The 16,773-nt window shown below is 42.2% G+C and overlaps 2 protein-coding genes across 4 annotated transcripts; both read left to right on the top strand.

Annotated features, from left to right (window-relative positions):
* The first annotated feature begins 401 nt into the window (after positions 1–401).
* Positions 402–6,499, top strand: LOC137887138 (uncharacterized). The gene is made up of 6 exons (XM_068729941.1): positions 402–759; positions 949–1,329; positions 1,534–1,800; positions 3,202–3,298; positions 4,671–4,712; positions 6,193–6,499. Exons 1-5 carry the CDS (start codon positions 717–719, stop codon positions 4,699–4,701), a joined length of 819 nt encoding a protein of 272 aa, XP_068586042.1. The 5' UTR covers positions 402–716; the 3' UTR covers positions 4,702–4,712; positions 6,193–6,499.
* Positions 6,500–6,598: 99 nt separating this feature from the next.
* On the top strand, positions 6,599–10,189 carry LOC137887139 (uncharacterized). 3 transcript variants are annotated; one of them, XR_011105027.1, is made up of 3 exons: positions 7,598–7,685; positions 8,128–8,229; positions 9,408–9,495. XR_011105027.1 is itself a non-coding variant. In XM_068729942.1 (2 exons), the coding sequence occupies exons 1-2, from the start codon at positions 7,330–7,332 to the stop codon at positions 9,748–9,750; spliced, it is 699 nt and encodes a 232-aa protein (XP_068586043.1). In that variant the 5' UTR covers positions 6,599–7,329; the 3' UTR covers positions 9,751–10,189. The 3 variants fall into 3 exon arrangements, 1 of the variants encoding a protein (XP_068586043.1); XR_011105026.1 differs by having other exon boundaries at positions 7,619–7,685; positions 8,112–8,229; XM_068729942.1 differs by lacking the exon at positions 8,128–8,229 and having other exon boundaries at positions 6,599–7,685; positions 9,408–10,189.
* Positions 10,190–16,773: the final 6,584 nt, after the last annotated feature.

Raw genomic sequence — 16,773 nt, 5'->3', positions numbered from 1 at the left:
TTCGTATTTACACGGAGGTAACCTCCCCCACCCCATTCCTCTCCACGAGTCAACGCAAGTGACGTGAACAGATATGTTCTCACACAGCTGCTCATCTTTGGCTCTGATGATTGAACCAGGGAGGGTTTCATGTCCACCATCAACTCTGTCTGTAGGCGAGAAGTCTAGTGTTGTTCTTCACACGGCAAGGACTTCTTCAAAATGGTTAGTGGTGCTACATTGGCTCACTTACGTCACTCTGGTTCCTCTTGTGATGGGCAAGTATTGTCTGTGAAATAGGAGCTAAACAAGTTCCTCTAAACGTCCTTCTGAGAACTGAGATCGTTCCTTGTTTTTGTGGTGCGGACACATTCAAATTGAAGGTTTTTTTAAGAACGAAATTTGCCTTTTAACTAAAAACGCCTTTTGAGGAAGTAAATAAAATAAATATATGTACCCGCTTCCACTTGGTTAATCTTTGTTTTAGCTATCTAAGGAGAAAATATTTTTGGACAATAAGTCTGCATAATATAAAATGATAACAGGGAGGATCTTCCTGGTTGATGTCGACAGATCTGATCTGTTTCACAGGAACACAGAGTGGTAAAGTTTAGACTCTTTGTGGTCATTAGCTCACATCCTCCAAACACAGTCACGGTCCGTTCTCAGCTCTGCTGCAGACCGATCGGACGTTTGAACCAGAAACAGTTGAGTCGACACCTTTAAAATAAGTTAGGATGGAGCCAAAGATGTCCTGGTGCTTCATGTTACTGCTGGCTGGTAAGACTTTACATGTTACTCAGTGTTCTCTTGTTTTTATTTGTTTATGTTTCAGTTTTTAACATCAAACTATGTTCTATATTCTCTCTTTCTGTTTTAGTACATGAGGTCTATTTTAATTAAGGTCTCATACCAAAGCAATAAATCAAGATGTTTTATTCCTAAACTCACTGTGTTGTGTGTCTCCAGGTGCTGTGAGTCAACATGTGATCTATCCAGGTCCAGTTTGTGGTGTTAAAGGATCCACAGTGACCCTCCTCTGCACCTTCACACCAGTGAAGACTGTCACTAAGGATGGAAGAGAGGTTTTGGTCGAGGTCAACAGAGTCGTTTGGTGCCAGAATCATGCACTTTGTCAGACAATCACTCCGTCTGTGTACGACAACAAACTATTATACAACCACATCAACAACCCTCGTTATCGTTACCTGGGAGACACGAAGGGAAACTGTTCTTTACAGATCTCAGATTTAAAGGAGGAAGACGATGCAACTCTTCGCTTCAGAATGGAAGATGAAAAAAAGTTATCCTTTTACACTGGCCAACCAGGAGTGAAAGTCACAGTCGTTGGTAAGATCATCATCTGATAATGCTCTCAAACATAATAAAGGCAATAATATTAATAATCATTAATAGTTAGCCAGGCTCTTTTTAGCAGGACGGTCGTGTTCATATTCATACTAGTACTCTTATTGATTCTCTTATCGGTTCTTTTTTATTATATTGTGAGAAAAACAAAATAATTAATGAATAAAATTGCTTTCAATCATTCAGATGCGACTCAAATGAAGATCAGAAGCTCCAGAGACGGAGAGTTTAAGAGAGGTGAAGCCGTCACACTGACCTTCACCACAGAGTGCACCTTTCACCAGCTGGAGGTTACCTGGTTCAGAGATGGCCACGCCCTCCCATACACTGGCCCCTCCCTCCACCTCAGCCCTCTGAAAGCAGAGGATTCTGGGAACTACACCTGTGGTTTGAAGAACAACGTCGGCAAACTCTCCCAGGTTTACAGCCTGAATGTGGAGGCTGAAGAGGAAGGTTTGTGGCAACTTTGCTCTCAAAGTGCATCAGATCGACGCATTAAAGTCTAAAATATAGACGACGAAATGTTTACAAAGTCAATGAGTAATAGAGACGTCACCATACATAACTTTATCATCACCATTATTGTCAGAGGAATAATCACGGTTTTACTGTTTTCATGATTATTAACCAGAATATTTGTAGAAGGTCTATTTTTATTATCATCATCAACTATATCATAGTAATCTAGAGTGGTTATTTGTATTAAAACACAGATTCAAATGAGTAGGAAATTAAATATTGTATTTTTATTGATAGATAAATCTTGTCATTAGTAGTTTTTTTAATGATGTATAATATTAATAATTTATAGTGTTTTCTTCTTAATAAAAACATTTCAAATAAGGAAATAAAAGATTATATTTTTATTGATTAAAACAAATCTCTTTATTATTATTTTTAATGATGTATAATAATGTGCTTAGAGCTCGTGTTATGAAGTTAAACAGCTCATAATTCATCTCTAATATCTATTTTATATTAACGTGAAAACATCTCCTTCAAACTACTGGATTTATTCAAGTTTATCATCAAAACTACATTTTACAGATTACATTTAGTCTGATTTTAACACAGATTCCTTTGTTCAGAGAGTAACATCAGCATTATTAGACCAGCACCTAGAAAACATCTCCAGATCAATATTTAAAAGCCGACGACAGTAAAACAGTTTTCACACTTTAATTAATCAGCGGGTCACATGACTTCCTGTTCATTTTGTAATCTGTAAAATGTAGTTTTGATGATAAACTTGAATGAATCCAGTAGTTTGAAGGAGATGTTTTCACGTTAATATAAAATAGATATTAGAGATGAATTATGAGCTGTTTAACTTCATAACACAAGCTCTAAGATCATTATTATATATCATTAAAAATAATAATGAAGAGATTAGTTTTAATCAATAAAAATACAATCTTTTATTTCCTAATCATTTGAATGTGTGTTTTAATACAAATAACCACTCTAGATAACTATGATAACATGAATGGATATAGTTGATGATAATAAAAATAGACCTTCTAGAAATATTCTGGTTAAAAATCATGAAAACAGTAAAACCGTGATTCCTCTGACAATAATGGTGATAAAGTTATATATGGTGACGTCTCTATTACTCATTGACTTTGTAAACATCATGCGTTTATATCCTAAGAAATAATAATTCTGTGTTTGTTGGATCCTTCCTCTCAAACCCTTCATAAGTGGTCTTTCTAAATATTTAATACTACGTCACTGGTTTAGTTCACTAGGTTGAAACGAAAGTATAATTCTAGGACTTGTAGAAAATAATACTATCTTCTTGATGTTTATTGTCTGCAGTCCAACCGCTTACTTCCTATTTCTGTTTCACAGGAACCAGCAGTGTTGTTGACACACTGCTGATCCGACTGGTTCTCTTCAGTCTGCACACTGTGCTCATCATCATAGTGGCATCCATCGTCATCAGAAGGTAACTTCACCTAAAGAGACAAGCACACTCTCTCGTTCCCTACGTTGTAACACCGTCGCTCTCTCATTCCCTACGTTGTAACACGTCACTCTCTCGTTCCCTACGTTGTGACACCGTCGCTCTCTCGTTCCCTACGTTGTAACACCGTCACTCTCTCGTTCCCTACGTTGTAACACGTCACTCTCTCGTTCCCTACGTTGTAACACGTCACTCTCTCGTTCCCTACGTTGTAACACCGTCACTCTCTCGTTCCCTACGTTGTAACACGTCACTCTCTCGTTCCCTACGTTGTGACACCGTCACTCTCTCGTTCCCTACGTTGTAACACGTCACTCTCTCGTTCCCTACGTTGTAACACCGTCACTCTCTCGTTCCCTACGTTGTAACACGTCACTCTCTCGTTCCCTACGTTGTGACACCGTCACTCTCTCGTTCCCTACGTTGTGACACCGTCGCTCTCTCGTTCCCTACGTTGTAACACGTCACTCTCTCGTTCCCTACATTGTAACACGTCACTCTCTCGTTCCCTACGTTGTAACACCGTCACTCTCTCGTTCCCTACGTTGTAACACGTCACTCTCTCGTTCCCTACGTTGTAACACGTCACTCTCTCGTTCCCTACGTTGTAACACGTCACTCTCTCGTTCCCTACGTTGTGACACCGTCGCTCTCTCGTTCCCTACGTTGTGACACTGTCACTCTCTCGTTCCCTACGTTGTGACACTGTCACTCTCTCGCTCCCTATGTTGTAACACCGTCACTCTCTCGTTCCCTACGTTGTAACACAGTCACTCTCTCGTTCCCTACGTTGTAACACGTCACTCTCTCGTTCCCTACGTTGTGACACCGTCACTCTCTTGTTCCCTACGTTGTGACACCGTCACTCTCTCGTTCCCTACGTTGTAACACGTCACTCTTTCGTTCCCTACGTTGTGACACCGTCGCTCTCTCGTTCCCTACGTTGTAACACCGTCACTCTCTCGTTCCCTACGTTGTGACACCGTCGCTCTCTCGTTCCCTACGTTGTGACACCGTCGCTCTCTCGTTCCCTACGTTGTGACACCGTCGCTCTCTCGTTCCCTACGTTGTAACACGTCACTCTCTCGTTCCCTACATTGTAACACGTCACTCTCTCGTTCCCTACGTTGTGACACCGTCACTCTCTCGTTCCCTACGTTGTAACACCGTCGCTCTCTCGTTCCCTACGTTGTAACACGTCACTCTCTCGTTCCCTACGTTGTAACACCGTCACTCTCTCGTTCCCTACGTTGTAACACGTCACTCTCTCGTTCCCTACGTTGTAACACCGTCACTCTCTTGTTCCCTACGTTGTAACACCGTCACTCTCTCGTTTTTACATTTGTCTTTATAGGACGTGTGTTTGCAAGAAAGCAGAGAACTGAAAGACAAACAGGTGAGTCACTGACAAACATAATTTCTGTTAAATTATTAATGTACTTTAATATTTAATCTTCATATCTTTATGGAGCTTCACTGACTTTCATCACTTCCTGTTAGAACTTGCTGATGGAGAGCAGATTGTTTCTCTCACCTCTTTATCTAAAAACAAATGTTCCTGCTTGAATGTCAGCTCCTCTGATGGAGGAAGGCTGCTATGAAAAGGTGGAGGTTGAAGAAACAGCAGATCTAAATCACAAATGTCTTCAGAGTAAAGGAAGAAACAGGAAGCTTCTCTCAGAGGATGACGACACTGACGGGAACATTTCTGTTCAAAGCTGATAAAACCAACATGTCGTAATGTCCTCTTTCGTGTCATCGTCGTTCTTTCTGCTTCTTCGTGAAAAATGAAAGCTCAACTACAACTTCCCCTCTGCTCCTCTCCAGTATCTGTATATATGTGAATATATATGTGAAAATAAGAACATGATATCTACACACAGTGAATGTCACACAATTGTAAGTTTTGAACTAAAGCTCACTGCTGTCTTTTGGCCTGAATTCTTACACTTATGATATTAACACTTTATTTCCTCGACTCTGCTCTGGCAGTGAAGCTCAATCTAACCATGCGAGCAGTAATGACGAGTGTCTTTAGATTAGGTTTGTAAAACTTAAAGCATTTCAGGTCCAGTATCAGGTCACACTCGGTATCAGCAGATTCTCACTATTAAAGGACTCACTTGATCCAGTAAGGACAGAGGATGAGTCCTGTGACCTTTCCTCTAGCGCCACCTTCAGGACAAACTTTAGATTTCTAGCTCCACTACTGGTGAGACACGTCTAGAATAGTATGTGATATTTAATCAAAACGATATACTATACTATAAATGTCTCCTCTAATAAAACGTTCACTTAACCAGATTGTGTAAAAACATTAAATTGTGAACTTGAGAGGAGAGGAGATAAGAGGAGAGAGAGGAGAGGAGAGAGGAGAGGAGAGAGAGGAGAGGAGAGAGGAGAGGAGATAAGAGCAGAGGAGAGGAGAGGAGAGGAGAGAGAGAGGAGAGGAGAGAGGAGAGAAAAAGGAGAGAGAGGAGAGGAGAGGCTGGAAGTAGAGGATGTAAAAATGTAAATAGTTTAATTATTTATATATAAACATGCAGAGCCTCCATTTTTTCCAATATTGGCAACACTTGAGGATATTGGAAACATTCTGTATTTATAGATTCTATGCATGTTTAATGATTGATGTCATCATAACTGTGTTGTTCTCACTAAAGACATGTTCTACTTCTCTACTTCTACTCATCATGGTTCTGTTTCACAGAGGAGCAGGACTTTTATTTTGAAGGTTAACATCAGACCACAGAGAGTGAAGTCCTAGCACCTCTTTGGGGTTCAGAGGGTGACGTGTGTGTGAGAGCTTTCTACCGGCTGACTGCTGGTCTTCATCATTCGTCTGTTTGTGGGTTGAACTCTGCTTCCTGTTTCAGCCTCCAGACTTCCTGTTCCAGCTGTGACGTCCAGAGGAACCGAGGCCGGACCGTCTGACAGGAACGTCTGTAACATCTGCTCTCCTGTTGATCAGTGATAAGCTCTCTGCAGTGGAGATGAGTGACAGGTCGTGTGTGTGTGTGTGTGTGTGTGTGCAGCTAGTGTCAGAATATTGTATTTAACTGTCGACTCAGTTGTTAGTTTCACTTCTTTAAGAAGTTGATGAGAGGATGATATCTGATGAAATGGTGCAGCCATGAAGACATGAGGAGCTTTAACCATTAAAACATGTAAACAAGCCTTGAACATGTGTGTGACGTGTTTCATACATGAGTATAACAAACACCTCCTGTGATCCCATGACAACGACCTTGTGTCTGTCAGCTTGTTCCAGCTGACTGCTGCTCTCCAGACAGTGAATGAGCTCAAAGTCAAATATCAAACACATAATTAACTCACTTTAATGTGACCGTGACAAACAAACAACACGAACAACACAAAAATACTCACCTGTGAATATATTATATGTCGAAGGCTTTTATTGTGAAAGGTAGGAGCGGAGGAGCGGATCTGGTCTGAACTCCCTTTGTTACGGTTGAAAGGAGGAATAAAGTTTCCCGTCGTGTTCCTGACAGCAGAGCGTTGTTTCATGAATCCTCCAGCTGTTCACCCAACACTGAGGATCTGTGCCACCATACAAGCTATTCTGACATATGTATCATGTTTTTAATCACAGTTATGTTTTAGTTCATACTCTTTAACGGTTGTTACTGAGTCATAACACTTGTTTTGATCCACTCTTGTTTGCACCATGTTGTTTGCTACTCTCTCTGTAAGTTGAGACGTGTGAAGAGGCCTTGGTTGGTCGTCCTGTTAAACCCTCTGCAATGTAATGACTGCGTGGTTCCACTAGAGGGCAGTGTGACAGCAGAACCTAGAGGACACCTTCAGTCCACAGCAGCTAACTCGTGTTTGTGTTCCAGCTCCACCTGTCCACACACACCTGCTCAGCTTCAGCTCCTGATTGGCTGGTGAACAACAGCAACAGTAACTGGAACAATGGAACCTCCCACAACCTTGTCCTCCTCCACCATGTCCACGTCCTCTCCCAGAACAGGACCTTGTCCTCCTCCACCATGTCCACGTCCTCTCCCAGAACAGGACCATGTCCTCCTCCACCATGTCCACGTCCTCTCCCAGAACAGGACCATGTCCTCCTCCACCATGTCCACGTCCTCTCCCAGAACAGGACCATGTCCTCCTCCACCATGTCCACGTCCTCTCCCAGAACAGGACCATGTCCTCCTCCACCATGTCCACGTCCTCTCCCAGAACAGGACCATGTCCTCCTCCACCATGTCCACGTCCTCTCCCAGAACAGGACCATGTCCTCCTCCACCATGTCCACGTCTTCTCCCAGAACTCTCTGCGGCTGTGGAGCTGTCGTCCTCCTGCAGTCGACCACCGTCTCTCTGGTCTCGTTCAGAAGCAGGTGATTTCTCTTCAGAATCTGGTTTCAGTAATCGGTTTATTTGGGACGAGATTTAAAAGGAGAACATGTAGAATAAAATGTTGTGGATGAAATGTCACAATTTTAAGTTTAGTTTTGGCTGCTTCTTCTGACGGAAGCGTGCTTCAAAGAAAAACATGTTTTTCAATCCGGCCAGCGGGTTCAGAGTTAAGAATGAACGTTAGGATCGTGTCAATGTCAAGAACCCAAAATCTCCTCGTCTACAGAAACAGTGAGGAGAGAGAGTGAAGAGTGTGGTGTCAGAGAACTCCCATCCTCAGACAGCTACAGCTCAACCAAACATTCATTTAAGTGACCTCATTATTCTTAACTCCACAAAGTAGCAGAGTGGATCTAAGCCACACACTTGATGAGCAACATGAGTCCTCTGTGCATCTGATTATCTAGAGACTCTTTTTATCAGGAAGATCAAGAAGGAGTGAGACCTCCAACACGGAGACAGTGACTTTGTCGGTCCAGGACGAAGAGAGGAACCCAGTCTGGGAGCGTGACGTATTACTGGAAGGTAAAGACTATCAGACACCCAGTGATGGACGAGAGTAGAACAGATGTGTGCGGCTCTCATGAACATTCAGGGAGCTCCACATCTCATATCATTCTTTACTGAGGCTGCAGTCTTTATGCTCCATATATCTGGAACTAAATGCAGGACAGCTGCAACTCTCACTTCTGTCAAATGAAGGCTGAAGACTTTCCTGTTTATTAACACTGTGCTGTAACTTTAATGAGTCTATTTTATACCCGTTTTATGCTGTTTTAGCTTGTTTTTATTTTGGCTCTTTAATGTATTTAAATGTCTTTTTATAATGTCTCTTTTGCATTTTGGGCTTTTGATGTTTCATGTGAAGTGCTTTGAATTCTTGCTGACATGAGCTAAATGAATAAACTTGCATTGCCTTACATGTACGGGTGCAACGGATCATAAAGCTCACGGTTCAGATCGGAGTCACGGATCTGATCGGCACAACAGAAAACAGGGAGCACATATAACTTTTAGAGATCTCTGATCACATTGATCTGCTGCAGATTACCGATCATAGATGATCCATGTTGGCAGATAGGTTTTTGTTTCGTTTTGTTATAGCAGCTGGTCTACAAGACTCCACCGTCCAAAGAAATCTATTCAACCGCTCTGAAGTCAGAGTAAACCATCAACATGTTTCAATTTGATCCTTTCACACAACTCAAATGATTAGGAAATACAGACTGCATTTGAACACATCATCATTACCTGAACAGAGCCTGAACGCATCATAATGGAACTGAATGGGACCTCCGTACCTTAGCCGTTAGCGGTGCGGCTAACGTTACTAGCTCTCCTCATTTCAATTTCAACATGGATTTGTTGTTTACATGTAACATTACCAGAGATCAGAGAACAGAAAGCATAAATGCTGATGTCCTGATTGTATATTTCTATGGATCTACACCGGTCCTTTACACCACTACTTACATGTAACACTACTGGGAACAATTTATACATATTATATACTGTATGTATATATACACACAGTCTATCCTTTTTCTGAAAGGAGAACACAGGACGTTATTTACAAAGCAGAAATATGAGAAATATCTTGCTGTAGCATTCCAAACCAGACTCTTCATTTGTTTTGAACTTCACAATATTGTCTGTTTGTTGATTATAAAACACATAAGAATATTTTCTTGGTTATCTTCCAGGTCCAAGAGTGGAAATTCATCAGAGAAATGTCTCAACTCTGGACGGGGTCCCGGCAGAGGACAGGGTCCCGGCAGTGGACAGGGTCCCGGCAGAGGACAGGGTCTCAGGGTCTTCATCATCAGAGTGTCTGATCCTGTCCTGAACCACCTGCTGGATAAACTTCTTGAGCACGGAGTGATCACTGACGCTGAAATGCAGTCGGCCAGAACAAAAGACAGAGCAGATAAAGCACGAGACGTGATGGACACGGTGAGAAGAAAGGGACCTGAAGCCTGCTCAGTTCTGATCACTGCTCTCTGTGAGGTGGACCCGTATCTTTACACAGCGCTGAACTTCAGCTAAAGATGAACCAAGAACTGTGGAGTGATGATGATGATGATGATGATGAGGAATCTCTTCAACAGTTGTCTCACATGACTTATTGTAATCTTTAACGGTGCACAATACGAGGATACACAGGGTTTTGTTGGACTGTGGAATAAAAGTTTCTACCTTTTTAAAGTAAAATGCATCAATCTGCTGAACTTTGACAGTAAAAATAAGAGGCTAGATCTATGAAGAGCTTTGTGCTCTTGTTCCATCAGTGGTGTAATGTAACTCAGTACATTCAGTGTTTCAGGATGTCATGTTTTTGGGAGTTGAAATAAACGGCGACAGTGGTGTGCAACCACAAAGAGAAGTTTGTTTATTCCGGCGCTCCTACATTGGTGACCCTGAGTCTACTGGACGTCTCCAGAGACGAACATCATGGCGCACGCAGTTTAGCTCAAGCTGCCGGAGTTTTGGGAGACGCCAGCATCCGTCTGGTTTACTGAAACTGAAGCACAGTTCGCTCTCAGAGACTTTACCGTGGATGCTACGAAACACTATTATGTCGTAGCGGCCCTCGGCAGTTCGACAGCAGGCAGAGTGGTGAGCATCCTCGACAAGTACGGTGCTTTGAAAGATCACCTGTTAAAGATTTTCTGACTTTCTGACTTCTGAGCGGGCTCGTCGGCTTCTCCCTCTGAATGGCCTCGGCGACAACAAGCCGCCGGAGATAATGTTTAAAATGCTAGCTCTCCTAGGAAGACACAAGCCAGATTTTTTGTTTACTGAACTGTTTCTGTGGCAGCTACCGCTGCAGGTGTGGGCCGCTTTGGCCAACACCACCATTACCAATTGCCGGGAGCTGGCCGAGGAGGCCGATATGTTTTTTTTCTGGCCAGCCAACAATGCAGCGCGGCCGCGCTGAAGCCGGCCCAAGCCATGACATGGCTACCTGGGGAGACAAGTCGTCATCGTCGCAGCAGCAAGTCAACGACAGAGATCCGCCAGCCTACGAGGTGCTGTTCCCAATCCAGTTTCAGTGGGACGGGAAATGCCGGGTCCGGCGCTCAGTAGTTGCCATGAGCGTCGGCCAAGAAGACAGACTGCTGTTTATCCAGGACGACGTCTTCGGGCGGCACTCACCACAAGTTAGATAGAGAACAGTTACTGAGCCAGCCGTTAGGTAAAGTCAAAGAAGCGGCTCATCAATGGGGGAAAACTACAGCATTTGGTGAGCCAGCCAGGAGAAGGACTCCACAGGGACCATGCCCGAGTGGGGCGACCTTTGCTCTCTCACAGACTGAACATGCCATGAGCTCAACATAAAGGTAAAGCAAACCTTTTTTCTCCTGAGCCTTGCTGCTCTTATCTGTGGCACCCCCAGCCTGCAGTTGGTGAGCAGCACAACCGGCCCCCACAGGTGGAACCAGTGAACAGATTGACACCTAATTAGGGAACTGAGGGAGAGAAAAAGAAAGAAGGGCAGGAGGGGAGAAAACACAACACATAACACCCCCACCCATATAAGCTCAAACATAGTTTGACTCTACAGCGCACGCGACAAAGCATCCGCAAGAACATTTTCAGACCCCTTTTTATGAATGATTTCTTGATTGTAGTTTTGAATGATTAGAGACCAACGCATAAGACGCTGGTTGTAGTTATACATCTTGGAGATGAACACAAGTGGGTTATGATTGGTGAAAACTTTAATAGGCTTAACACTTGACCCAAGGTAAACCTCAAAATGTTGTAGGGCGAACAACATTGCTAGAGCTTCCTTCTCTATTGTGGAATATCTAAGTTGATGTTTGTTGAACTTCCGAGAGAAGTAACTCACAGGATGATCGATGCCCTGGTCATCCTCTTACAGAAGAACTGCCCCAGCTCCAACCGCATTGGCATCAACTTCCAGTTTGAAAGGCGAGGAGAAATCTGGTGCAGTCAGGACCGGAGTGCAACACATTATACTCTTAAAACTTTCAAAAGACTGTTGGCACTCACTAGACCACACAAAGGGCTTTGCGGGACTAGTTAAAGCAGTCAGTGGAGCTGCTACAGAGGAGAAATTTTTGCAGAACCGTCTATAATACCCTGCCATCCCAAGGAAACGGCGCAGCTCTCTCCTGGTGGTTGGTGCAGAAAATGTCGCAATGGCTGCGATCTTGGCCTCTGCAGGACAAACCTGTCCTCGACTAACCTGCTGACCAAGATAGAGAACAGTTCCTTTTCCAAAATCACATTTGGCAAGATTGAGTGTTAGGGATGCAGTAGAAAGACGTTTGAAAACCTCTCTCAATGTAGTCATTTTGGGGTTAAAGGAACTTGCCAATACCCTTTCAACATGTCAAGTTTGCTCATCAATGCAGTCATCAATTAGAGGTAATGGATGTGCATCAGGAACAGTTACAGCATTTACCTTGCGAAAGTCAGTACAAAATCTGGGACTCCCATCAGACTTGGTATCTAGGAGACAGGGAGAACTCCATGGACTGGAACTTGGTACTGCAAATCCATTCCGTACAAGATAGTCAACCTCCTTCTTCATGACTTCCCTCTTAATTGGATTTACTCGATAGGCATGCTGTTAGATCGGTATAGGGTTAGTCAAGACAACGTTGTGAGTTATGACAGAAGTTTGGGAGGGAATGTCATTGAAATCATTATTAAGTTCCATAACATCCACTCTCTGGTCATCAGGAAGATGAGACAAGTAGTGGGGCAAGCGGGACAATACCTCAGTATTACTTAGCCTTGCCCCCTGTGGTGTAGCATTATGCATCACCAACCCATCTTCATCACCATTATCAGGAAAGCTCACCTTTGAAATGGCTGCCATAGGTGAGACTGCAGTCTTTAACTCCTGGACTTTGGATGACTCTTGTTGACCTTCCGCTTCATCATATTCACATGACACACTCTTGTCCGTCACCTGCGGTCCGGAGTTTGGATAACGTAATTTGTTTCATTTAGCTTCTTCTCTACAACATAAGGACCAGAAAACTTGGTAGAGAGTGCAGAGCCAGGTCCAGGCAAAAGAATCAAAACTCTGTCACCTGGCTGAAACAAGTGTGTGACTGCTCGCTGGTCATATCGCTTCTTCATCCTTGCCTGGGAAGAGGTCAGGGCATCTCTAGCCAAAGAGCAGGCTAGCTGGAGGCGATCTTTGAGCTTGCTGATGTACTCTGGGATACTTCTGACCCTCTTCTCTGGTATGAGCAGTTGCTCTTTAACTTTCAAAGGACCCCTAACTTCATGTCCAAAAAACAATTCAGCAGGACTGAAACCTAGGGACTCCTGTACAGCTTCGAGGGTAGCGAACATAACTAGTGGGACACTGTCATCCCAATCCTTCTCTGACTCATGACAGTGTTTGCGTAACATTGATTTCATTGTCTGGTGAAGTCTCTCCAGCGCCTCCCGACTTTCTGGATGGTAGGGGCTAGATGTTACATGTTTAACATCCAATGTTCTAAGTTCTTGGGCAAAGACTCAACTTGAAATTGGTACCTTGATCTGTATGAACCACCTTTGGCAGACCAAATGATGTAAAGAATTTTACCAGAGCCTTGGTAATAACCGGAGCTGTGATCCTTTGTCGCGGAATGGCTTCTGGGAACCTAGTGGAAGCACACATGACAGTTAGTAGGAACCGATTCCCAGCTTTAGTCTTTGGCAATGGCCCAACACAATCGACAATCACCCTTTCAAATGTCTCACCCATTACTGGAATGGGGCAGAGTGGAGTCGGAGGAATCACTTGATTCGGTTTTCCAACAACTTGACACACATGGCAAGTACGACAATGACTAACTATATCAGCTTCGAGTCCTGGCCAGAAGAAATGCCGGAGGACTCTTTCATAAGTTTTAGTGATCCCCATGTGTCCTGACCATGGGTGGTCATGAGCTAAAGAGAGTACTTGAAAACGATAGGCTGTAGGCACAACAACCTGGTAAATCTCGCCCCAATCCATATCCTCTGAGATATCACTAGTCCTGCGACGCGAAGAGTCAGACAAATCAAAGCCATATTTTTTTGTCTGGGCCCTTGTAGTCACACAAGCAGGAAAGATGTCTGGCAGCATTTGTGCCATCTTGTCAGAGCCAGAGCTCAAATCAGGGCTGTCTAGCATCTCAGGGACTGGCATAACCTGGTCTCTTGCAAGGTCATTTCCTAGAATGAAGTCGACACCTTTAATGGGCAAGGCAGGTAGAACTGCAACTTTAAAGAATCCACTGACCAAGGGAGTCTGAACATTAACATTGTGCAAAGGGGCAGGTATGAAACTCATTCCAACACCTTGAACAACTGCACTCGAGTTACATGACGATTTGGACGACAAAGGTAAGATGCCTTCTCGAACAATAGATTGGGAGCCTCCTGTGTCTCTCAATATCTTTACTGGCTGCTGTTCTTTAGGATCCCCACTAAATGAAACAAAGCCCTCTGATATGAAGGGTTTGAAACAGTCATCAGGTTCATTCTCTTTAGATTGTGACATTTCAATATCTGGTAGTGTCACATTTTGAATCAGTCCCATGCCTTTTGGATGTTGTAAGGTAGGCAGAAACTGTTGCTTACGCTTCAGAGAAAGGAAATCACAGACTCACAGACTTTGAGGCGCGCTCCCGCGAAGTCCGTGAGGGTTTAGTTCTGTCCCACTGTCAGATCATGGAGTGTTTGAGGCTCTCTGGCAGACATCTTGAGCCCTTTATGAACCCTTTCCGTAAGTCAGCATGGTATGCTGACTTAGCCTAAGGGAATTACCCATAAGTCATAGCAACGTGACGTTAAACACGGGGTAACCAGTGGACGCATGCAGACGTTAAATAAAAAAGGTGAACAAAGAGGACGGCTCAGTGTGTCCAGCCTGTCTTATTATTTACACAGAAACAATAAGGGTTAAAGATGGAACAAAAAATTAAATTTAAATCAGATATTTATTTATTTATTCATCAAATATTTGATTTTGTCATTGAATCTGTTTTGACAAAAACGAGTAAATAGATTATATGAAATGACCTCATCTTGTGAGGAAAGAGCCTGAAAGACGTTCAAATCAGGAGTACAAAGTATAAAATAAATACACACAATTATAGATCTTATTTTTTGACAATTTCATGGTAACGTGATAGAGGCGCTGTTTCACTCATTTTACAGAAACAGAAGAGATGAAAAGATGGCCACTGTTATGAAAGAGGATGGAGGAAGAATTCAGATCATATATAGAACAAAAGTACTAATACACACTTTAAAACTCTGTTACTCTGTTACAAGTAAACGTATTGCATTCAAAATGTTTCGTCAGTAAAAGGACGATAAAGTATAGAAATAAACAGGAAAATGTACTAAAAAGTTAAAGTATTCGATGCAGAATACAATAAAAAATAAAACCAAAAAATATTAAAAATAAATGTAAAACAAAGAATTGATAGTTGTTACACACAAGAAGATACAATCAAAAAACATGTTCTGAAAAATAAATCAGTTTAAATAAATAATTAATTACAAAATATATTGTTTTGTAGCCAGTTAAAAACGTGCTACAAACAATAATAATATAAATTATATTATTATAAATTATAACTATCTTTACTCACCTTAATCACTCCTTCAGGGTGTTTGTCCAACATTTTCTCTTTTTTGTTAATTCTATTAAACTATAACTTGTTATAATAAAATATATTTTCACATTTAACTCAAATATTCAACAGAGTTTCAAGAACTGCAACTGAAAACACAAATTATTCAAACTTATGTGGTCAAATAAAACAATAATAATAAAGACATTAATAAATAACAGAGCACATTCATTTCTTTAAAATGTGTTTAATAAGAAATATACAATGATCAGAGAAGAAATTACATTGCAGCAATTTAAAAAAGACAAAGTGAGAAACTGATCTATTTCTACACATATATATACACACATATATATATATACATATATATACACACACATTATATATATATGTATATATATATATATATATATACATATATGTATATATATACATGTATATATATACATATATACACACATATATATATATATACATATATATACACACACACACACACACACACACACACACACACACATATATATACACACACACACACACACACACACACACACATATATATATATTACATAAACATTAATTTTCTCCAAAATAAACTGTACTTGTTCCTGAAAGTTAATCTTGTTGATATGAAAACAGATTTCTGATCGTCTGACTGACACAAATAAGAAAATATGTTCTGTAACAAAGATTCACACTTCAGTGTTTTCAATGTTCAATTATTAATAAACCGTGTGATCATAAAACCGTTCGCTCTTTTATTAAAGTCACTGGAATGAAATCTGTGATTGTTTTACAGATTATTTAAAGGGAAGGGAGGAGGAAATGAGAGGGAAGGAAGGAGGAAGTGAGAGGGAAGGAAGGAGGAAATGAGAGGGAAGGAAGAAGGAAATAAGAGGGAAAGGAAGCGAGGAGGAAATGAGCGGGAAGGGAGGAAATGAGAGGGATGTGAGAAGGAAATGAGAGGGAAGGGAGGAGGACAAGAGAGGGAAGGGAGGAGGAAATGAGGGAAAGGAGGAGGAAATGAGCGGGAAAGGAGGAAATGAGAGGGAAGGAAGAAGGAAATAAGAAGGAATGAAGAAGGAATGAAGAAGGAAATGAGAGGGAAGGGAGAAGGAAATGAGGGAAAGGAGGAGGAAATGAGCGGGAAAGGAGGAAATGAGAGGTAAGGAAGGAGGAAATGAGAGGGATGTGAAAAGGAAATGAGAGGGAAGGGAATAGAGGAGGAAGGGAGCGGGAAGGGAAGAGGAAATGAGACGGAAGGGAGGAGGAAATGAGAGGGAAGGAAGAAGGAAATAAGAGGGAAGGGAAGAGAGGAGGAAATGAGTGGGAAGGAAGGAAATGAGAGGGAAGGGAGGAGGAAATGAGAGGGAAGGACGAAGGAAATGAGAGGGAAGAGAGAAGGAAATGAGAGGGAAGGGAAGCGAGGAGGAAATGAGCGGGAAGGGAGGAAATGAGAGGGAAGGAA

This window comes from Cebidichthys violaceus, unplaced genomic scaffold, assembly GCF_023349555.1.
Source record: "Cebidichthys violaceus isolate CVI_PGR_0920_01 unplaced genomic scaffold, fCebVio1.0.p SCAF_48, whole genome shotgun sequence".
In the NCBI taxonomy this organism is placed as follows: Eukaryota; Metazoa; Chordata; class Actinopteri; order Perciformes; family Stichaeidae; genus Cebidichthys; species Cebidichthys violaceus.
This window is presented reverse-complemented; position numbering and strand designations above follow the sequence as displayed.